Here is a 24,450-nt window from a genome sequence, read left to right on the forward strand (position 1 = left end):
TCCTTCAGTTATTCTTCCCCTGACAACTGCAGTACCTGCTGTCCCACCAGCATGTCCCCTCTGCCATCATGCATTGTACCTACAAGGTTTCCTCTAACTTTAAAAACACCTTCACTTGTCCAAAGTACCCTCATTCTATCCCCTCCTACTTTTCACCACCCAATTTTCCAAATGAATGTTTAAATATACTTCAGCATCAATCTCTCTCCTTGTTCCCCAGAAATGTCTTCTATCTCCTGCCCCCAAAATCACTGAAGCTGAATTCATGACATTCTTCCATTGTCAAATCCAACAGCCTTTTTTTAGTTTTCATTTTCTTCGTACACTCTATTGTATGACATTGGCCATCCTCTTGTAAAATCTCCTGCCCGCTGGTTCTAATGACATTACTATTTTAGCTCCCTTCCTGCCTAGTAAATGACTTCTGCTGCATTTCCCTACAGAGCTCTCTTTTCCTCCCATTCCCCAATTAGGGTGTTTTTCAACTTCATTCTTTTAGTCCACTGCTCATTTTCCCATATACATTTTCTGAAAAATTGTACCTAACATTAAAATTTCAAGTGTTATTCTCCTGCATAAAAAAAAAATCACACACACAAGGGTGAATAACCATTTCCATCATCCCCTCCCACATCAGGACCACTCCTAGTAAATTTCCTAAAAATGCATCGCTGGTCTGTTGAGCACCAGGGCACATGCCATCACATATCTGGGCAATCTGGCCCGCCCTCTAACAGCTAGAGTGCTCTTCCACTCTCAGTCTAAAACCTGCCTATTGGGCTCAAACGCCACCGCCTCCTCCGCGAGGCACTTCCTGTCACACGCCCGTCTCCCGAGCAACACCAACTCCTGGTACTCTCCTCTGGACTGCAATGCTGCTGAGTAGGTAACTTCACTACAGCATTTCTATGAATGCATTTTCATGATTTTACGTACTATACATGCCTGTGTTTACCTCCCTCAATAACTGTGTTTCAGGGGCAATGAATGTGTTTGTTCTTTGTGTTTCCTTGGCTGCTGTGCTGTGGTAGACCCTTGATATTTATTGGGAAGGATGCATGAAAGACCCAGGTTCAGAGTGTTAGTGACGTCTTAAGACACTCCACACACCTACACTGCTTTGCCCAAGCTCAAGTCTAACCGGACAGCTTTCTGAACACCAAAGGCCTTTACTGACTGACCCGTCAGTTGGCCTTTCCTGTTTCCTGCTGTACATATTCTTCTGTTTGTCGTATGTGTCTTATCTTCTCAACAAGGTAAGTAATGGAGGGCTACAGTTTGTAACACTGAGTACATCCAACTATCTGGCCTGATTCCTTGTACTGGTTCCTGTTCACTAAACACTGTGCGATCGTTCAATGAGCCTGACTTTTGGGAATTCTAAAAATTATCTGCTAGGTCTGTTATTAATGTTACATTTGACTTTATTCACATTTTTGTTTAAAATTAAATCAAAGTTTTCACCATTATTAAGGGAAATAAACATGCATGGAATGCAGAAAATGACTATCTTCAAAACCCCACCCAAGTACAGATTCATCCTCAGAAGCAAAAGCAACAAGGGCTCCCTTCAATGGTGGAAGGACGCCTTTCCTTGTAAATATGGTTTACTACACGTGACCATCAAAACGCAATTTCCGTAACATTCACAATGTAAAACCTGATCCAGGCAAGTATCATCAACAAAAGTTTTAAACGAAAGGGAAAGGTCGCTGGGAACTGTGACCCCACAGGTTTGGAAGTGGGGTCGGAAATCGCCTACTTGACCAAGCACACATCATCTGTGCAGGATTCTCGCCGACAAAAAAAGGTTCCACCTGAGTCTAATGAGGAAAAACCAGACAAATCCAGAATGTGGGACATTCGACAAGGCCAAACGCTTAACACATAACCACCCCCTGCAAACCAGAATTTATTAGAAAATGTGTACTTATTATTCTTGTATGTTCAAACTTGAGTTACATTCAAGGCACTCTCCATTTAATGCCATACACCTACTGAGACATTTTACCACTGTTCAGAACAGCTTTGAATGCGTTGGTTTTGCTGCCTCTCAGGGCTCCTGCCATTTTGGTTTCACCTCTTCCATGTGGGCAAACCATTTCCCTTGGAGGACTTTTTTCATCCAGGAAAACAAACAAAAAAATTGCTCAGGGCAAGATCAGGTGAAAAGGGAAGGTAAGGCACAGAGGTCATGTTGTTTTGGGTCAAAAACTGCTGAACACACAGCGCAGTGTGAGCAGGTGTGCCCATAAATCGCCCGTCATGAAATGGGCAAATGCACTGAATCTTCAAAAAAATCCGTTGTAGCCAAATGCAGACTCTCACAGCCCCACCAGCTGGTGCACCGTTACAGGTGTGTTCCGAGAACACTCACCTCGTGTGGGAAGCCTGTACCGTAAGGGGCTGCCCTCCAGAAGATAATTCTAGTTCTTAGGGATCCTCCCTCATGTAAAGAGCAATCAAATGTCAGACTTTAATGATACTGTATAAGAAACATACTACATGTATCCTGGATTTTTTTTAAGTTATAAGAAAATTCTTGGACCACTATATTAGATGTGATTATGGAACATATTAATGTAGTTGTGCTAATGGTGTTATAGTAAAGAAACCATACCTTGGAAATTCAGGCAAATAGAATTCAGGGATGGAGCAATATGTACAACTTCCTTTTAAATGGTCCAGCCAAAAATACATAAAAGTAAAATTTTAACTGTGAGTTGATGGGTATGTTAATTAGCTTGATTGTGGTAATCACTTTGCAATGTAAACGTATATCAAAATACACTACTTTTATTTGTCCGGTGCATCTCAATAAATCTAGGGGGGAAAAAGTATATGTAAAGCAAATGTATCCCATTTTAAGGGTGTTTCTGTGCTCATTAACCCCATTTACTTTTAGTTTTTCTGTGTATTTAACATTTTCAAAAGAAAAGTAGATCATGTATTTTCCTCTTCTTTCTATTCACTTTTTAGACAAGTTTACTGATAAGAGCTTAATATAGACCCCCTACTGTATCTAACATTTAAATACTTCTAAAAAATAAGTTAGCCTCTGAGAGTATGTGCTATGTAAACATAACTTCACTTACTGAGAAACAAGTCTAAATAAACTAAAAAGGTAGAAGAAGTTCGTCCTGGTTTCACACATAGAAATGTAGTTCTTAAGAATAATTATTAGTCAGGTCATTCCTCTCCCCAATGTCTAACCAAACACACATCTGTAAATATTCTTGAGTTCACACTTTTTCCAACGACATGTAGTCACCCGTGACTCTAACAGTCTGTGGCCTTTGAAATCACAGGTCGTGTTTTTCCTCCACAGTAATGTTCCCCCCCTGCCCCACTGCCTGCCACCGGGCAGAGCTTCCTGCCCAGCCTTCCAACTGAAGCGTGATTGTTCCTGCAGTAGGTATGATTCTCAGCATAAGAGATTACTAGAAAACTCAGTGCTTTAAAATAACAGTCAGCCTTCAGTATCTCAGGCCCAAGTGTGAAGGGCGTGGGGAGCTGCCCAGGGGGGCAATCCCTGACCCGCAGGGATTCTGAAATCCGGCACAACATAAGCGACTCTTAATGCGAGCGCAAGGCCTGGTCCTGCCCTCTGGGTTCTGGGTTCGGCTTTCTGAGGCATCCTCTCTTTTTCAAAAAGGGTAGCTCCCTTCTGAAGCTACGAGACTTCTCAGCAGCTTCCTGCCAGCGGGGATTCAGGGACCCAAAGGCCACTGTCCCTCTGCACGGTCTCTGCCCCTTTCTTCCAACTCAGTCCTCTTCAAAAGACAATGAGAGAGAAAGGGAAAGGAAAGGAAAACCTCCGTGGGTCTCCTGTGAATTTCATTATGGTTTACACCGTAATGAAGTAAAGGCCACACCCAAAAATCTAAATCAAGTCCCTGTGTTTCTGGAAGGTCTGCTGAGACTGCCAAGGGGCAACTCTGTAAATGTTCTTGGAACCCCGACTGTTTGACCGAAGAGCTCTCTCACGGGCTCTTTCTGAGGCCTTTGGGATTTTAAAGCTTCATCTGCAGGGCACGTCTTCCTGAGTGTGTCCTGATTTGATCTTCCCCGGGGTCTATTTCTTAATTTTAGCAACACTGGTCATACGAAGAGGCTAGGATTTTCAAGCTTAACGGCTCCTTGCTCCTTGTCGCTTAACAACGCTTCCTTCAGTGGCCTGCTCTCCTGTTCCGCCTTATATATCAGCAGCAAGAAGGAACCAGGGGTGTCTCTGACACTCGCTCAGAAATCTCCTCTGCTGCCTCACCTGGGGCATCAGGTCCATTTTTGTACCTCCCACGTGATCGGAGGTGACGGAGCTGCTAAACTTTCTGCCACCAAAGAACACAGATTCCTTCCTCAGTTCTCCAATAACGTTTTTCTCACATTTCTTTAAGATCTCATTCACATCCTTCTCAAAGGCCATCAAAGTTCTATTAGCAGCCTATTTGAGGCTCCTCGGGCTTTCATTGATGCCTCAAAATCTTTTCAGCTTGTAGTATGAGTTACAAAATACTTGCATCTCAAACCCTTGCTAGAAAATATTAACTTAACCTGTTCAAACACTCAGTTTGCTTTAAAAGCCTGTTGGAAAGCAGTGTCTTTTCAATTTCTTAAATTATCTTCTATTATTTACTTACTTGAAAAAATATTCCAAATTCTATGCCAGGATTAAGTCAGGCATCTAAGATTGAACTATAAATATTATCATCTTTCCATTTTACTGACATCTACTTTAAGATGTTTTAAGAAAATTCCAGTTGCATGAGTCTATCACATTCTCCGATTAATTCATTCAACACATGTTGAGGATGTACTCTGCACTAGGCACTGCAGTGGAAAAGTGAACATCACAACCACGAAGTGGAACTGAGGGCAGGTAAAAATTTCATCATGCCCCTAACTTTCCCAGGGTGTCCACCGGCACAGTCTGTGCTCCCAAAGCACTTTGCACAAGCCTGTGTTTTCAATACTAATAGGAATGGCAGCTAACATTTACAAAGCACTTACCATGTGCCTGGCATAATTCTAAGCCTCTCCCATGATGTAATTCAATCTTTACAATAACCCGCAGGACGCAGGTAAAACTCTCATTACCTTCATGGTAGAGGTGAGGAAACGGACTCATCTTAAATGGTGTTTACCCCCCACTAGACTACGAGGAGGACAGGTGACCTGTTTCTTCATCCTCATCACCCCCTCCCCAATCTATGGCATATACGTTTTTATACTTAAACAAAGATGTGAGTTTATCTGAGTGCTAGAAGTGAAAATGCTCGTTTACTTCGCAAGGACCACTGTTCACTCCTCAAGAGCACAAGGTGACAGATAAGACCTTTTGGTCCTAGAGAAAAGTTGGCTTAGATCTAGGTAGACACCTCAGTAAAAAGTGAACCTGAGATCAAAGCTCATCAATTCCTTGATAAACACAACTATTAAGACCCAGAATTTTATAAGCAAGTCTAATTTGATGGGTCTATATTCATTCAGGACCATCTTAATGCTGGGACCCATAAATATCACAGTGACAACTACACAGAGATCTGCACTTTGAAGTGTCGTTTGCAGCAGTGACAGAGGAGTAGGAAAATAAGGGGTAATAACCATTAAAATATGTGGATACAAAATCCAAACAAATATAAAACCGAATACTTGGAATGATACAATTTGGGTATTTGGGGTTGACCCAGTATTATCTGGGTTGGTATAGTTGGAATCATAACTACCAGTTTCATACTCTGGCTTCAAAACAAAAACAAAAATGAAAGGCTTACAAGACTGATACACTACAAACTCAAAATCCTCAGATCACAGGCTGGAAACTGAAATCTGGATTCTGCAAAGAGAAGGAAGTCAAATTGGGGATTATTTTACAAACACACCTGCTAATTCCCTCTCTCCTCAGATACCACTCCCTTTTCTCAGGAAGGAGCACAAGCTTAGTGTTCCTATGCCCCGACGAAACAGCTGCATTTGAGACTCATCTCCGTGGGCCTGAATTTCAGACGATGAAATTTGCGTGCCACATTTTCAACCAGAGCCCTAGCAAGGCCGCTGTCTCTCCCAGAAGTCTGATTGAGAACTGAAGTACAAACATTACAATTAGTATCAAAACTTCTGTGGCAGACTCTGTTGGCTGACTAACCCGATAGTTCCTGATTCCCTTTGCCCGTGCACTTCCCCCACAGGGACGGACTGCGAGCCAGCTACCTGGTTTCTCACTCAGGGGACACGGCACCCCATCCTACACAACAGGACAGAAAAGGAAGTCTGAGGGCGGGCTGGGGAGAAAGCGCTGCTGCTCGGGGCCATGCGGCTCACTGGCCGGCTCCCCCTGGTCTGCCTTGCACAGCAATGTAGCGCTTGTTAGTGCCGCTACTTTGAAACCTTGAAGCGAGAAGTGTAAGAGCGCAAGGCCAACAAGGTAAAAGTGAAAAGCAGAGAGAACTGGAATCTCTGATGCTTTTGTTCTAATCTAGTAAACGGTGGCCAGCAACGGTCCACCTCTAGCCTTCGTAAGTGGGGAAAAAACCCAACTTTGTTGTGTTAATGTTGGCTGGACTTTGTTATTTTTAGCAGAATGCCTGTCTTACTGTCTAACACATTTACAAACATGTAGAGAATATGACGTAGAATTCCTTTAACTGAAAAAAGTTATACAGTACTTGTATAAATAAAAACAGTCCTACTGGTGCCAAGTAAGTGACAAATCATATCCAGCAGGTCTCTGATATGCTCCCTTAATAATATTTTTCTGATGACAAAAGTAATATATTCACTTCACTGCAAAATACATAAAAATATAATGAAGAAAAAAAACTCATTACCCAGAGATAATCACTTTAAATATTTTGGTATATATACAATACACTTTTTTTATTTTTATAAACTGGGATCGTGTAAGACATAGTTTATTATTATTATACTAATATATGCACAAAGTTAACAATTCAGCAGCATACAGAAGACAACAAAAACAAGTGTCTCTTCGGCCGTTCGCTCTCACACACACAACAACACACAAGCTCACTCACCATCCCACTTCTCAAAAATAACGGCGTTTAATGCTTTTGGCATTGCGAGTCTGTTCCTTAATTTACCATCTGTAACCAAATGACTTCTCACTATGAAGGTGAGGGGCTGAGTTCTCCCTTGCCCTTCTTCCTAGTTTTCAATCCTTTAATTTTCAGTTTTAGTTTTTCCAGTGGTTGACACTATAATGTTAGCAAAACAGACTTAAGCTTCTACTTTGGACCCATGAATTCTAGGCATTCTAGATAGAATGCCTTAGCTGTCCAACTGTGCATGATAAGAATGTTAGTGTTCTCTTCTCTTTTTCTTTCTGAAAGGAAATTAGTGTTATGGCAAACCTTTCAGTCCAACCACGGGATTAAACTGTGACTCTTATTTGGCTTTACCCAATCCTGAGTGAGAAAGAAAAAAAGTGTATGGATTTGTTGCTTTGGCACTATTTCATTTAACTGAGAAAACTGTTGAAGGTGGGAGAAACAACAAAGAACAAATAAAGGAACCAAATAACAGAGCTTCTAAAGCCTACCAAGAATTGAAATGAACTGTCACAGACAAACACAACTTTTAAGGTTCAGAAGATGAAGCACACCACTCAGGCCACGGGACAGGAGAGGAAGGATGGTTATTGACGCTGGGCTACTCAAAAGAAACCATCAGCCCTGGCTGGCGTAGCTCAGTGGATTGAGCGCAGGCCTGCGAACCACACGATCGCGGTTCGATTCCCAGTCAGGGCACATGCCTGGGTTGCGGGACAGTTCCCGGCAGCAGACACACCAGAGGCAACCATACATTGATATTTCTCTCTCTCTCTCTCCTTCCTTTCCCCTCTAAAGATAAATAAATAAAATCTAGAAAAAAAATTAAAAAAAAATAAAACATTTAAAAAAAAAAGAAAAGAAACCATTAAACTCAAAAACACTGCTGCGAAAGAGGCTGAGGAGATCACCACTCGGAGTTCCAGTCAGCATCGTACTCTCTGCGAAATGTTAAGCATCAGAAGGGTATTTTTAAAAAGCAACTGAAAAAGGCTTACGGAAGAAAACAGTGGATGAGGCTAAATGTTCATTAGTAATCCTGGTGTTAAATTCAGCGATATCCTGTAACAGATTATTAAATAACTGCAATATCCTGTAACAGATTATTAAATTATTAAATAAACTACTATTATTAACTATTCATTATGCCCCATGCCCTGTGCTAAGAGCTCAGCAAACATTCTGATCCTCCAGTCTCACAACCACATAAAACAGACATCATTGTCTTCATTTTAACGAAGAAAATTTAAGGCATGTTAAGTATTTTGCCCACAGTCACTAATAAAGGGCAAAGCTAAGACGTGAAGTTAAGTCCCATCCTTTGAACCACTGGACAGCACTGATGATATCTGAGTACTTAAGACACAAAAAGAGTCGATGGATGAAAACAGAGGCAGCAAAAGCAAGTTTTGTAAGACCAGTCACATTTCTTTTGAGCGACCACACCGCCACAGCACACGCCGATCTCTAAGGCACACTGGTGCGTCCCTGGGATGCCAATAGGTAGAGACCAAACGACAATATCCAAACGTTCACACAGAACAGCATGTAAAAGTGTCATTTCTTTAATCATCCCGCCTCCTGTCCCCTGTCCAATCTCTGGAATCCTAAGCTCTTGTCAAGAAGCAAATAGTACTTACAGTTCGGCAAGTACTTTCTGGCTCTCGAATATTTCAGGAAAATTTTGGCTTTATGTTGACACATCACACTGGATAGATGTTATTTCAGAGAAGAAAAATGAGAGTGAAGAAATCATGTCATACCCTATTTATGTACTGCTTGAATCTTTTACAGAGGAATTCATCCATTACTCAGATAATGCAAAACTTTCTAAATTCTAATGGAGCCCAGAGAAAACAGGGCAAAAGTTTCTAAGTATGACCCCAGTGGCCTCGCCAGAAGGAGAAAGTTTGATGTATTAGATGGTGTAGCAATGGAAAGCTTTTAATGACAAAAACACCATAAAATTAAATGGTATATTCAAACCAGGAGGAATATTTGCAATAACAAATGAAAAAAATAATGGTACTGGAAATATATGAAAAGCTCCTACAAATAAATAAGAGCCTATAAAATTTATGAACTTGACAAAAGACAGGCCTCAGATACAAAAATTGAGTAAGGATAAAGGCAAGCAATTTGTTTGATTAAAAAATGATGTAAAAAGGCCCTGGCTGGTGTAGCTCAGTGGACTGAACGGGGGCCTGCGAACCAAAGGATCACGGTTCGATTCCCAGTCAGGGCACATGCCTGGGTTGCAGGCCAGTTCCCAGCAGGGGATGCACAAGAAGCAAACCATACAGTCACATTTCTCTCCCTGTCTCCTTCCCTTTCTCTCTAAAGATAAATAAATAATATCTTTTAAAAAATGACATAAAAGCATGAAGACAAAGTTAACCCTCAACAGCACAGATGTGCAAAGCAAAACAGCAACACAACGGCAAAAACTGAAAAGTTAACAACCAGCGGCGGCTGCGGTATGAGGACACAGAGACTTCCACAACCCAGTGACAGGGAAGTCTGGGGGTAACAGCCGGACAACAAATCAGTCTTTCCTGGTAAATGACTTGTGTGACCAGCATGGTTCGAAGGTGAAGCTGGAGCGGTGACCGTGCCTTACACTGCAGAGACAGACTGCGGTGGGAAGGACAGTCCCCAAGTGTCCCTGCAGGGACGAGCCTGCAGTGTTATGGTCACTTCCGGGCACCACGGTGTAAGAGAAACGTGTGGGACACCGAGACATGTATAAGATGGCGTGTCACACAATAAACAAATTTTTGTGCTTAAAAAGATTTAAGGAAGGCATCAGAGTGACCTTGAAATATCTGAAGGCCTATTAAAGGGAAAAATAATCCGTTTATATTGCTCAGGAGGGTGAAACAAAGACCCCTAGCACTCAGAGCTGTTAAATAATGATAGTTATCCCTTACACAGTGAGATTTTAGATTTCAGCTACCCAAAATATCTGAGATGACCGATCCTTCAGAAACACAGTAGAAAAGATTCTTACAGACTTGAAGAGTCAGGTTTCATGAAAGCAAAAGTGCTTTGCAGTTCTAAGAATAAAGCAAAATTTACCCTGGATCTGGGGGGATCTTCTAGAACCAGGACCTCTACTAAATTATCACTATAGCGTCCCTTGGTCCGACTCAGATTAGATACCTTACGGACTAATCCATTCTGGGACTATCATCATTCTATCCAGCCACCTCCACCAAGAATAACCACTCAGCAGGCCTCTACCAATCTCTACCCTTTCCCATACACAGAAGCCTGCACACTGGGATACACAACCTGGCCTAGAATCCAGCAGCACCCTGCCCTGACCCTGTCCTAGGTGTGGGCTGCTCTCACAACTGTGACCTGTGCAGCGCTCCCTGCCTCGCCTCAGCTGTCTCCACTCTAGTCCCTGGCCTGAAATCTGTGCTATACTGCTATTCGAACTTCTAGAACTTCCTTCCTCCTACTCATTCATTCATCAAAGGGTGGTAAGGAGCATACTATCTTCAAGGTACTAGTAGACTCCATATGGGAAAAAAATACGGTTGTGTTGTATTCAACACAGTTCCTGCCCACAGGGAGCTGACCAGGAAGCAGCAGAAATACTGGATGTATTTAATCACCAGTCGACATGCAGCCACAAGGAAGCAAAAGCACGAAAGTAAGGTTATATTCTAGACAACAGAAATCATTCCAACTTTCAGACTCTGATCCAAAAAAAAAAAAGAAATGTTGAGATGACATTAGAATCTGGCCTTGAAGGGCACACAAGATTTTCACTGACACAGACAGACAAGGAAAACAATGCCAAGCAGAACTGGCAGGAGCAAAAACATACACGGAAGAAAACAGTGGTAGGTGCATGATTGTCACTTCAGTAAGAGAATGGGATTGTGCCAAAGAGTTTGGAACTGCGATGCTGGTCTCCCCAAGGCAGGCAGCAGGTCGAGAGGCGTGCCTTCCCTACCTTCCCCCAGGGACGCAGAGCCCCAAACGGTGCCACTCCCAAGCGCCAGGCTGCACGAGACAAGGGAGACCCCCCTTTCCTCTCCCTAGGGTTTTAAACCCTTCTGCTCAACAGTTCCGAGCCCCTCCCCAACCAAGCACTAATAAGCCATTTTCAAAAAAGAACTTAGATACATTCACTTGTCAAGAAAAACAACCAAAATATCATGAAACTGGCAATAAGGAGATCCCAATTATTCATCTTGGCTCCGCCCCCAACTAAAACATGACCTGTTTTCTAATCTGTAAGATACATAAGGCTCAATAACTTCCAGTCTCCTGTAGTTTAAAAGACTATAAATTCCCTTGGTGGGGAAAAAACGTTCAGCTATATTTCCAGGTGACTGGAGCTTAGCTGGTTTAAACCTTTAATTTTCTCGACTATAAATGTAGAAAAAATTTCTATTCCTCATATCTTGTTATGAGCAATTACATTAGATAACAACTAAAACTCAGTGACTATAAAGCTTAAACAAAATTTTATATCTAGACATTAAAACAAATACCTATCAGCGTTCCACTTCCAATAGTTGAAGGGTAAGTTTTACTAGACTAACCTCGCCATGCAGAAAATTATAAACTCTGTACAAAATATAAAAACAGCTATTTGAAGGCAGTGGAAAGCACCAAAAGCAAGTAGAAACTGGGGGGAAGTTGGCCCCTGAAAGAAGGGAACTGCAATGGATGAGATAATGCATTTGTACGGCTTTTTGCTTAAGGGGTTCCCCCGCGCCTTCCGATTACAGTGGCTAAAGCTCAGACTGAAAACCATAGTGGCGCTGGCTTAAGAAGTCAGATGATGGAGTTCAGAGCTGCCAAAATGGCTGGAAAGTGAGAGGGATACCCCACAAAAGAGGAAGACACAGAGGGGGAGCCCCAAACCTACAAATTTTGCCCAAATTCTGGCTAACCCCTGATTGTACACATGTAGGGAAGACTCAAATGAGCCTAACAGCAAAAAGCAAAAAGTGGGGGTGGGGGAAAGCAGAAAAGCAGAGATACTGGCTGCATTTCCCAAGAGGGGAAGTAAAGGGTGGAGATTAAATAAAACCACCAAGGTAAGTACCTTTGGAAGACAGCAACAGATGCAGAAACCATACAACATATCACCACAATGATGTACACACAGCTGACAACGACCAGATAAATGAAGAAACAAGAAACTGTGATCACAGGCAGAGAAAAAAGAACAGTCAACAGGAACCAACTCCAAGAAAATGCTAATGCTAGAATTCGACAAGGACTTTAATGGAGCTGTTATAAAATACTCAAGGACTTCAAAATATATAGTCACCATAAATGTGCAGATGGAAATCTCAACAGAGAAAGAGAACGTTAATTTACAGAGAACCAAGTGAAGAAATTCCTAGTTTGGGTTAATGGTCTAGAGATGGCAGAAGAACCAGTACACTTAAGGCTTCACAGAAAGTATCCAGTCTACAGATCGGAGAGAAAAAAAATATTGAAAAAAGAAAATAGGACCTCACTGGCCTGTGAAGCATCATCATGGTCGATAATGAGAGTCCCAAAAGCAGAGGAAAGAAGAGAACAGAGCAGAAAATGTTCTTTAGAAAGAATGACCACCAACTTCCCAAGTTTGGTGAAAAACATAAATTTGTATACCAAACACATTTCGGCAAATTCAAAACAGGATAACTACAAGGAAAATAACACCAAACCCCATCATGTTTGAACTGCTGAAAATAAGATAGATAAGTCTTGAAAGCACCTAGGGAAAAATGACTTGTATAAACACGGAATGCACGAACTGATTCTCATCAGAAACAATGGGGACCAGAAGAAAATGAAATTATATCTATAAAGTGATGGAAGAAACAGAACTATCAAATCAAAATTCAGAATGCAATAAAAAAAAGCCTTCAGCCCTGGCTGGTGTAGCTCAGTGGATTGAGTGCAGGCCTGCGAACCAAGGGATCGCAGTTCAATTCCCAGTCAGGGCACATGCCTGGGTTGCAGGCCAGTTCCCAACAGGGGACGCACGAGAGGCAACCATACATTGATATTTCTCTCCCTCTCTCCTTCCCTTCCCCTCTAAAGATAAATAAATACAATTTTTTTCTTTAAAAAGCCTTCAAAATGAAGACAAATGATAACATCTTAGACAAAAAATGAGGACATGGTCGCCAACAGATCAGCTCTAGAAGAAACACTATCAAGCTTGTCAGGCTGAAGGAAAGTAAAATGAGAAACTCCAATCTACAGGAAGTAACAACAACATAAAAAAAACGGAAAATAAGTACCGATTAAAGCTCTATTTATCCTGCTCTTCTCTAAAAGACAGAAAGGAAAAAACACTGAATGGTGGGGTTTATCACAAACTTATATCTAAAAATATATATAACAGCAGCTCAAGGCACTCTGCGGTGGGTAAATACAACCACAGTATCACCAGGGTCCTGATTTTACATGAAGCGGTAAACATGAACCCTGTGCAGAGTATGACAGATTAGGGGCACGTATTAGAATCCCAGGAGCAGGTTTCTCCACCTCCGCCCCACTCCGATGTTGGAGTGGAAAATGCTTTGCTTGGGGGCGACTGTCCTGGGCATGAGAAGGTACTCAGCAGCGCCCTGGCCTCTTCCCACTAGTGCCAGTGGTACCCCAATCACAAAAATCAAAAATGTCTCCAGCACGGCCAGGTGTCCCCTGGGGAGGAAAGCAGCCCTGGTCAGAAACCACTGCCCACAACCCCCTAGAACCACGGGAGGCGAGTGAACACCAAGACAGAGCAGGGTCCCCCAAGATTTCTTCCATTATGCCTCACCAGAGAAGGTTTTTTTTTCACTTTTTTCCCTAGTAACTCTAGCCTCCCACACAAATTTTGAATATCTCAGATATGCTTTACATTATTTCTGTAATGTGCCTGATTGGAGATATTAAACATCATGTTAAACTTAAATATTTAAGTTTTTTTCACATGTTCCACCAAGAAACAATTATTGCTCCTTGGAGGGGATACCCCCCCCCCACAAAGAAAGCATATTGACACAGGAATTTAAATGAAATACTAAAAAATTTCAATTAACCCAATAAAATGCAAAAAATGTGAAAAGGAATCTTTTTACATTTAAATAAATAAATAAATAATAAAACATTAAACCTAAGTAAACTCAACCACATCAACAAGTTTAAATATAGATTTAAATATAGATTTTAAATATAGATTTTTTTAAATGTTTAAGAGACATAACCAAAAAGCCAATACTGGAAGGGAAAAAAAATGGAATAGGAAAAAAATACTAAATCCAAAAACAAAAGCAAAAACATAAAAAGGAACAAAGACCACATGACAAAAATAGGAAACCGACCATGTCAAAAATTCCATTAATAAATATGAATGGTCTAAACACACCCAATTAAAAGGAAAAGACTGCCAAATAACATTTAAAAAAAATCAAATCCAAACATACGCTATCTGCAAAAGAGGCAGTTTAAAGATAAGACATAAACTCAATGTAAAATGACATTTAAAAAAGGCAACAGGTGTACACATTAATCCTAAGAAAATCTCAAGCAGCTATTATTTGTATCAGACACACAGAATTTCAAGACAAAGGGCATCACCAAAAAATAAAGATGGGCATTTCGGAAAGATGAAAGACGTACTAAATATATTAAGACAATATAATGACCATAAATATGGATGCATCTAATAACAGAGCTTCAAAATATATAAAGCAAAACAGGCAGAATAAAGAAACAAATTCACAATCACAACTGGAGATTTTTCACCTGCGTCAGTAACTGATAGAACTAAAGAAGAACCCAGTAGAGAGACAGAAGAGAGAACTCACTGTGCCACCCGCCCTAACCACACATTTCTAAAACACTGCACCCACACCAGCAACAAATCAAGGAGAACCACGTGGTAGTGAACCATTAAACAGTATTGCGAAAAATTTCAGATGACTGGAAAAATTCAGATGACTGATGACTGATGACATGACTGAAATTTTACATAGTATCATCTAAAATGACAATCAAAATGTACAACAGAAATCAGTAACACCCAGATATCAAAAACACCCCATATATTCCAAGATTAAACACTACTCTTCTAAATAACCCAGGGTTCAAAGAAACCACAAGGGAAGTCAGAAAACATTTACACTAAATGACAATGAAAATACAGTGTTATCAAAATTCGTGGGACACGGTTAAGCCAGGAAATAAGATAAATCCGTAACTTTAAATGCTTATATTTCTCTGGGGAAAAAAAGGTTTAAAGTCAGTGATATGTTTTACCTTAAGAAGCCAGAAAAAAAGATAAGCACATTAAAATAATAAAAAGCAAAAGCATAAAAGAGAAAACAAGTGACAAATAAAATAAGCAAAGCAAAAATTTAGCTCCTTGAAAAGATTAAGAAATTGTATAAACACCTAGAAAGACTGATCAAAGAAAAAACAAGAGAATATAATATACGAATATTAGAATTTAATAAGGGGATAATCATAATCCTGCAAATTTTAAGAACTTTATGGCTAGTAAGTGAAAAACTGTGTTGAAATGGACAAATTCCTTAGAAAACTCAATTTACCCAAACTGATACGAGAGGAAACAGAAAATCTGAATAGCCCTATATCCAGTAAAGAAATTGAATTAATCATCAAAATTCTGCAACCCAGATGGCTTCACTGATGCATTTTATCAAGATGTAAGGAAGAAATAAAACCCATGTTATGCAAATTCCTCCAAAAAGAAAGGAGGAAGGAATACTTCCTGTTACAACCTATGGTATGAGTCTAGCATAACCATTATACAAAACCTGAAATAAAAATTATAGGTCAATATTCTGGTAAACGCAAAAGAAAGGATCCCGAACAAAATTTTAGTAAATCAAGACTGGTACCATATTAAAATGAGTGATACATCACGACCAAATGGGGTTTATTCCAGCCATGAAAGTAATACACTGTATTAACAGAATGAAAGAAGTCCAGTGGTCATTTCAATAGATGTGGAAAACCTTTTGAAAAAACTGAACACCCATTCATGATAAAAACTCTCAGCATACTAGGAACAGAAAGGAAGTTTCTCAACCGAATAAAGGGCAGCAAAGGTACAGCTAATGTGATACTTAGGGTAAAGTAAATACTTTCCCATAAGATGAGAAGTAAGGCAAAAATGCCCACTCTCACAATCTTGCGCAACGCTGCACTGCAAGTCCTAACCAGAGAGGTAAAACCAGAAGATTAATTAAAGGCATAAAGACTGGAAGGAAAGGAGCAGAACTGTGGCTCTCTGCAGATGGCCTGACCATGTACACAGAAAATCTGCCAAGTACTGGTAACGAACATCAATATTATAAGAATTGAACAGGGCCGCAGGATAAGTCAAAGAAACTCAACCGTGGACCGGGAAGGGCGGTGTGTGAGTGCAACATTAACTGTAATTCTGTGACTGTTGCTTGTCACTTGATGGTTCTCTGCATTGGGTTTTGTTGGTTAAAATTTTCAACACAAATTAATTGAAACAAGAAGAACAACTTGCACAGTGCCAACCGCCCGAATCCCAGAGTCGTGATGCCACCGCCGACCAATTCCACGTCCCCCTGCCTCTCCTCCACTCCTGGCGTCCACAGTCAGAGAGACGGCTCAGTGCATCACGTGGTTCGCACAGCGGCCGCCCGCAGCCCTTCACTCTCTATGGAAAACGCTGGCTGCTGAGTGGTAAACAGGAAACCATATGGCCACTTTCTTTTTCCTTAATCACTTCATAACTTGTTTCAAAAGTCACTGGGCGAATAAAACAAGAACTAAAAGTACACATGTACATACGAAGTGAAGGAGAAGGAAAGGCCCTTGGACTTGGATGAGTACCTCCAAATTGTGCATTGTTTTCTACAACTTATAATGGACTACATCACAACAGCCACGTGTTAAAGCATAACTCAGCTTACAATCTTTGTTACTAAAGTATATTTTGCACAGTGACATGAAGCTATTTTATATGACAACTCATAGATTTATAAAGTTTTACCTTGGAATTACCTAACATTGTAGTTCATCTAAACAAGCCATCTAACAGAATGTAAGAATGTAATTCCAAGGGCAGTTTACAGATATCCCTCCACTGGAAAATATTACAGGGACAAGGCAAACTAAGGGAAAAAGTTCTTTGAAAGCACAAACTGGTTAACATACACAGTACACAACAGGGCAGTTCAATCCATCAGATATTAACATGAGAAAAAAGCATAAAAAATTAACACATGCACACAGCATTTTCATCAATCAAAATGTTTTCAATGAATGGTACCCTTCAATTTGTACCAACTTCAAGGTGAGATTATGGGTTGACTTGGAAATACATCACAGATTATAATTTCTTACCAAGGAACTAGCTGTCCACACTTATAAGAGACTACTACTTAGGTCTTTTCAAGAAATGATGCTATTAAGCAAATAAAAGTTTATAAATTGCAATAGTCCCTTGGTTAATAGTATTGCAATCTACTTAGTTCTACAACAAAAATCTTTCCAGCTGGTTAAACTTCATCAATGCAGTAAGTTCCTTCAGAGCAAATATTGCCACTAGCTCTAACGGAACAAAGTAAGAAAGCAAATCTGACATCAGGTGTAGAGACACCCAGGCACCTGGAGGAGCCCTTATAGGCTGGTCTTAGGAGGAGATAATGCAACAAGTACCTAACATGTGTGCAGCCCAGAGCGCCCAGGAGGAAATGCAGACAATGTTTTCCTCCCTGCTTGCTACATTGTATTTCTTTTACTGTCATTTCTAACATCGACAATACTATGTCAATGTGTTATCTCAATTAATATCCACTGTTTTGCAACTGCTCCAAAGAAGTACAGGAAAAAAAAGGCTTCCCTACTAATTAGTCCCTTCCGCCACTAATAAAGTTAGGAAAGCATTTATGCTATACAATATCAGTAATTATCTTTAAGTCTTTTTTTTCTTTCTCCTGGAAGATATTTTCTGAAGAACAACTTACTCACATCAAAAGTAAAAACAAAATGAGATTATATCTGACTAGGAGCTAACAAGACCTGACTCAGCAATACAGGTTTAAGAAGGACTGACATCCAACATAAGGGCTATGCTTACAACTATGTTATATCCACACCCTTTATTAATAGATTAAAAACCCTCCCCTATATACATTATCTCCTAATGCTTAAAACCACACAGCGAGGTACAGAAGGCAGGTGTTACCATGTTTGTTCTTAAACAAGGACGACACACACCGGGGGAAACAGGCAGCAAACAACAGTGCTGCATAAAGAAATGCTTTGAACGGAATACAGCCAAACACCAATAGATTATACAGTGATAGTTACTCAACTAAAACACAAAATTATTAATGAACTAGTACTGAAAAATCTCTAAAGAAAAAAATTTAAATGGTGGAGGAAAAAAATGCCCAATTTGGTTTCCCTAATATTTCAACTAATGCTTTCAAGGACAGTTGAAAGCAACCATACAGACCCTCTGACGGTGAATCGAACTTACTATAAGCACAGGGAAAAATACCTGAATTGTAAAATAGAAGACACTACCAGTAATCGTAGTCTTTCATTCATAAATGTGGCCAAACAGGGATCACCAGGGAGCTGAAGAAAACTACCACCACCAAAAAAGAACAAAAATAAACAAATGAGAGAAATTACCTAAAGCGAAGAAAAAAACTCAGAAGTAAAATCTATTTAGTGTCCTAAAAATAAGATTGTTATATAAGTAAAGTAAGAGCAGGTGGCCATAAACTATAAAGAATTCCCAGGAATATAAAGTAATAGCTGAAATAAATAATTCAATGAAGGGCTAGAATAACAAGTCAAGGAAATCTCCCAGAACAAAGGGGAAAAAAAACAAAGGCATGGAAAATGAAAAAAAAATGGAAAACAGTGCATTGATATGTAAGCTCTAGGGGAAGTTTTTTAAAAAAATATATAAAATACAGACAGCACAGAAGGGAAGAAATTAAAGAAATAGATTTTCCAGAACTGAACAAAGACGCTAAAAGTACGCTTCCCAGAATGAATTAACAAGGACTACAACTCAGCCTCCTCAACCTCCCCGATGCCAAAGGTCAAGTGGCACCAGCAGAAGTTTCCAGAGAACAAAACAAGCTGCTTACAAACACATCTTCACGTCAGCACCATACCTCTGACCAGTAACCCTGGCCACTAAAAAGCAATGGAACGAGACCTTCAGAACTCGGGAGGGAAATGATGTAAACCTGCATTCCGTACCCAGCCAAGGTGCGTACCAGGTGTGAGGGTGGAAAGGACATTTTCAAACACCCTTCTCACCTGACGAGCGCCCCGACACACGCTCCTTCTGAAAAATGACCTCAGGAAGTATCCTAGAAAACTGCACAATAAACCCCAAACAAAAAGAGAAAATATGTCTTTTTCCATGTTGCAGTAAGTCCAAGAATGCAATTAAATAGCACAGTATTATCTGAGCATCAAACCCAGATAAAAACCCAATTTCTATCGGAACTTCAACAAGCAGCATTTCAAACACGGGTAACTGGATGCCAGCGTGGCGACTGCGGGGGAAGGAGGTGGAAGAGGGCATGGGGGGAAAAACGGTAATAAAAAAGTAAAAAATTAAGATGGAGCCCTGGCTGGTATAGCTCAGTGGATGGAGCGCGGGCCTGCGAACCAGACGATCGCGGTTCGATTCCCAGTCAGGGCACATGCCTGGGTTGCAGGCCGGTTCCTTGCAGGCTAACTACCAGCAGGGGACGCACAAAAGGCAACCGTACATTGATGTTTCTCTCCCTCTCTCCTTCCCCTCTAAAAATAAATAAATAAAATCTTTAAAAACAAAAATAAATAAAGATGGAAAACCGAGTGACGTTATGAAGGCACACACTCTTCCACCAATGGGGGGGGATGTGGCAATCTGAAAATCCAGGAGAAACAGTTACAGCCCGCACTACAATATGACATGATCTCCAATACCAACAGCATATAAAAATCCATTCGTTCTCAATGGGTCCCAAGCGCTCATCACACTACACTGTCTAGCAGTTCATGTTCTTTCCACAGCCTAACACTGATTACTGCTTTGCGGAATCAACAAGCATAACTACTAAAGCCTGATAATACAAAATAAATGCGACAGCAACCACAAACTGGGAAAGAAATGTGTGGGATTCAAGGGAAAGGTTGTAAGGGGAACTGATTTTTCTTAACTTATAAAGTGATGAAATAGAGCTAAGTAATTCAGGGAATTAATGATTCAAGAGCTAGAAATCTAACCATAAAAGGCCCCCAAAATAAACAATGAGTATTACAAGTGCAATTGTTCATTTTTCATACTGGGGTTATACTAGATTACTTAGTCAAAAGTAAAGTATAACACAGTGTTGTAATATTAGACATAAAACTGGAATAATCAGCAGAAGAATTAAAAATATGTAAAAGGTCTAAAACGGTTACCTCCGTGGAAGGAAACCAGTTGCAAGTGGTACAGGCAGAAAGATTTTCACTTTTTATTTTACACTTTCACGTATTATTCCAATTCTTATGCTTATGAGTCTATCACCTCCTAAAATGAATACACACATGCACTCACACCCAAACACACACAATCACTAGGATCCCCCCTCCCTAACCCATGCGGAAACACACGGAGAAATTCTTTTTGACGTTTTTTCCTTTTTCTATATCCCATGTCCTATAGGCCCACCTTCTATAATGGCTCTTCAGAGAAGATACAATTAAACCAACAGGTTCAACAACTACCCTCATCCAATGATAAAACACACTGGTAGCAACAGTTTACACTTCTGTTAAAACTGTCCAAACGCCTATATCCATTANCACTAGGATCCCCCTCCCTAACCCATGCGGAAACACACGGAGAAATTCTTTTTGACGTTTTTTCCTTTTTCTATATCCCATGTCCTATAGGCCCACCTTCTATAATGGCTCTTCAGAGAAGATACAATTAAACCAACAGGTTCAACAACTACCCTCATCCAATGATAAAACACACTGGTAGCAACAGTTTACACTTCTGTTCAAACTGTCCAAACACCTATATCCATTATCTTATTTCACCTTCACAGAAAACTTTCAAGAACAACTTTAGAGATTAATAAAGTAAAACTCTAAAAGGATCAAGTGACTTGCCACCCGCCCCCCCCAAAAATATATATATATATATAAAACAGGTTAGAAAATAGATCAAAAAATACCTTCCTTCATACAGCACTAAAATCTGAAAGTGCTTTCCCAATTTCTAATATGAGAAATAACATAAAAATTAAACAGAACACAAATAGTCATCCACTTTGGAAAACCGTTTGACGGTTCTTATGAAGAAAACATACACTTACCATGTGACCTAGCAATCTCATTCCTACATCACTGACCAGGAAAAATGAAGACATCACGCAAAGACATGCATGCAAATGTGCACAGCAACTTTATTCGTAAGAGTCAATAACCTGAAACAGCCCAGAGGTCCATCAATTGTTAAACAGGGCAACTGTATTACGCCCAGACAGCCACACACTACTCTACCACAAAAAGGAACAAGCGAACGATACATACAGCAACACAGACAAACCCTAAAAGTATGAGGCAGTGGGAAAGAGATCGGACACAAAGGACTGCACATGGCTGGGTTCTACTTGTCGGAAACCCTACCAATGACGCAGCAGCCGATGCGTGGTTCCCAGGGGGACGCAGAACGTTCTCAGGTGACAGAAACGTTCTAAGTCATGATTACGGTGTTTGTTACACTGTTGTATAAATTTAGCAAAACACCAAAGTGTATACTTGAAATTAGTGAATTTTATTCTATGTATAACAAATAACTCATTAAGGTTGATTTTTAAAAGCTTGGTGACACATAAACAAACTTAACTCTTCTCAACAGCTCTTCAACATAGGGATGAAATACAAACCTTCAAAGAATTTATGAAAATCACTATTTAAGAGGCAACTTTTAACCCGAAAATAGATACATGGTACTTCCAAGTCCAGAGAATGAAAATGGCCCTCATGCTACTCAACTTGGCCATGTGGATAAACAATAGTTGCCTAGCAACTAATCTAAACCCTAGATTTCTAATAAACACATTGACCACATTAGCAGGTGATCTCATAGAGGATGTAAAACTTAGGTTTTACATTGAGAGCTCTTCCTTCAATAACACAGAAGTATAATAATGCATTGAATTGTTTACCTAAAGTAGGAGTGAACAAGAAATACTAAAAGTAAATCCTGAAAAATAAAAACATAAAAGTAAAGACCAACACACACACACACACACACGCACACACTCTTCCCTCGTTTGGTCTTTTACTCCAGGACGTCACTTACCTGCTCACCAGACTCCTGAAGATCCAAGGCTTTGGGGGTGAACCCTCCCCGCTACCACCACCCCAACTGGCTGACTATAACTCAATAATTTTATTTCTGTTTACATGTCTTGAAATGCATATAAGTTAAAGACACTTGTTTAGATATTAAAGCATTCTAAGAATTTCTCTTTGGATTGTAGAGTCTATAAATAACACAGAAAAATACAAGGATTTTCTATAACATGTATGTACCCGACAGACCAGAAAGCCAAACCTGATTATAAGTGATCAAAATCAAGAATCACAAAGGATTGCAAAATAACAAGCAAATTCCTCACACAGAGATGAAACATCATCTCTCTCTTACTGGACATAGCATGTCAGTTTATTGCATATGTTAACAGCATCAGAAAAAATGCCATCTTCCAGAATGCCACTCATGGTCCGCACACTTACCAACCGCACGATTCCGGCCGCCGCAAACACTTACCCCTCTTCTGAACCCAGCCTTCCTTCACAATGGTAACATCGCTCATGATGGCTCCCCACCAGCCCCCAACTTGGAGAAGCGCTGCTCTGTGGTATCAGCTTTGGGGTTTGGATTCTCTGCGGCTGCTGCCCTTCCCACTCTCTAGTGATGACTCAGCCTGGAAGGAAGTATTGAAGAAAGAATTTCTTTTTTTTTTTCCATTCTTGCAACTCACATAGCAATAACAAACAACTAATTCTTTGTAAATGTCTTCAACTGGCCTGACCTCACATAAAAGTCTAGCTCTTCAAACTGGGGGACTTATTTATTAAGTACTTGTATAATGAAGGCACTGCCCTGGTCTTGTGACAGATTTCGAATGATAGTGAAACTTTCAACCTAAGAGGTTGCAATAAAAAAAGTCCTAAGAAAACCACTGTCACACCTACACAAATAATACAGAAAATTTGTTTAGTGATTATGTTTCAGGTGGAAGGGAATGAAAGCAGACCAGAAGTAAATCTTCACCTGAGTCTAGTTTCAAAACCTCTGTAAACTTAAAAAGTTGTGGGAGAGCCATGGGGAACGTCTTTAACGGTTACATTTCGTGTAAAATAAAATACGCTGAGAAACTAACATGTGTGCTTCCTTTGCCATGTTCCAAGAAATACTTTAGGTTGATTACAATAAGTAAAATATTATAAGTGATATAAAATCAATTACTTTCTAAAGTGGCAAAGTGAAACAAAGGGACTGTGAAAAGTGCAAACAGCGTGGAGCATGCGAACCGTCAAGAACTCGCGGAGGCGCCTAAATCTGTTCTTCTCAGGTGATCTCTACAACCAGCGTAGGAGGGTTCGATCGGCTCCATTTCCCAGATGGGGAGGACTGAGGGCCCTGGAGAGGGCGGAGCTTGCCCGATTTGAAAACGGAACAGTGGAGCCATGATGGGAGTCCCGGCTGCCTGCCCCCACAGTCTGCATTCTCCACTCCCAATCTGCATTACCTCCCATCGGCAAGTTCCAGCTGTCGGGCAGCAGGAATTTTAAAGCAGGCACTACCTGACTGACGACTCGGTTGGGGCACTGACCTCTTTTTCCTCCGACGGACAAATAAAAAAGGACGACAGCCAACGCAAGAGCCGTCCAGTGTGAATACACCAAAATGATACCTATTTTGTGTCCGAGCAGCAAAAAATTTATTTCTTGGTGGGCTGCGGAATTTTATTAATTGGCCATAAGACAGAAGAGGTTGAAAATTACTGCCTTAAATAAAAATAAAAAGAAGCCAAATAAAAAGCCTATGGATTTCTGAAAGATGGGCCCCAAATTTAGCAGGAGCTTTCAAGAAACAAGGCAAATACAGAAACACAATGGTTTCAATATGTACATTATCTGTAAGCATTTTTTTTAATTAAAAAAAAAAAGGTGCTCAGAAGGACTAATTCTTCCTGGGACAAGAATCGGAAATTCTGAAATTTTTCTCATGGGTCTCCCCAAGACACCTTCTAGTGTAAAAAACAAACTCTCGAAAATACCCTCACACATAAATAGCAATGAGTTTTACAGGGCAATTTCTTAACATCCCTCTCAACCTAAA

General features: G+C 40.3%; 1 protein-coding gene across 1 annotated transcript in view; it reads right to left on the reverse strand.

Moving 5' to 3' along the window:
• AKT3 (AKT serine/threonine kinase 3) overlaps positions 1-24,450 on the reverse strand; it is a 192,065-nt gene that overhangs the window by 157,840 nt on the left and 9,775 nt on the right. The window contains exon 2 of the mRNA XM_037069537.1: positions 22,873-23,029. Coding sequence (XP_036925432.1) covers positions 22,873-22,918 — 46 coding nt within the window. The 5' untranslated portion in view covers positions 22,919-23,029. The remainder of the gene's footprint in view (positions 1-22,872; positions 23,030-24,450) is intronic.

Source organism: Sturnira hondurensis, unplaced genomic scaffold (genome assembly GCF_014824575.4).
Source record: "Sturnira hondurensis isolate 20B ecotype Veracruz unplaced genomic scaffold, ASM1482457v3 Scaffold0018525, whole genome shotgun sequence".
In the NCBI taxonomy this organism is placed as follows: Eukaryota; Metazoa; Chordata; class Mammalia; order Chiroptera; family Phyllostomidae; genus Sturnira; species Sturnira hondurensis.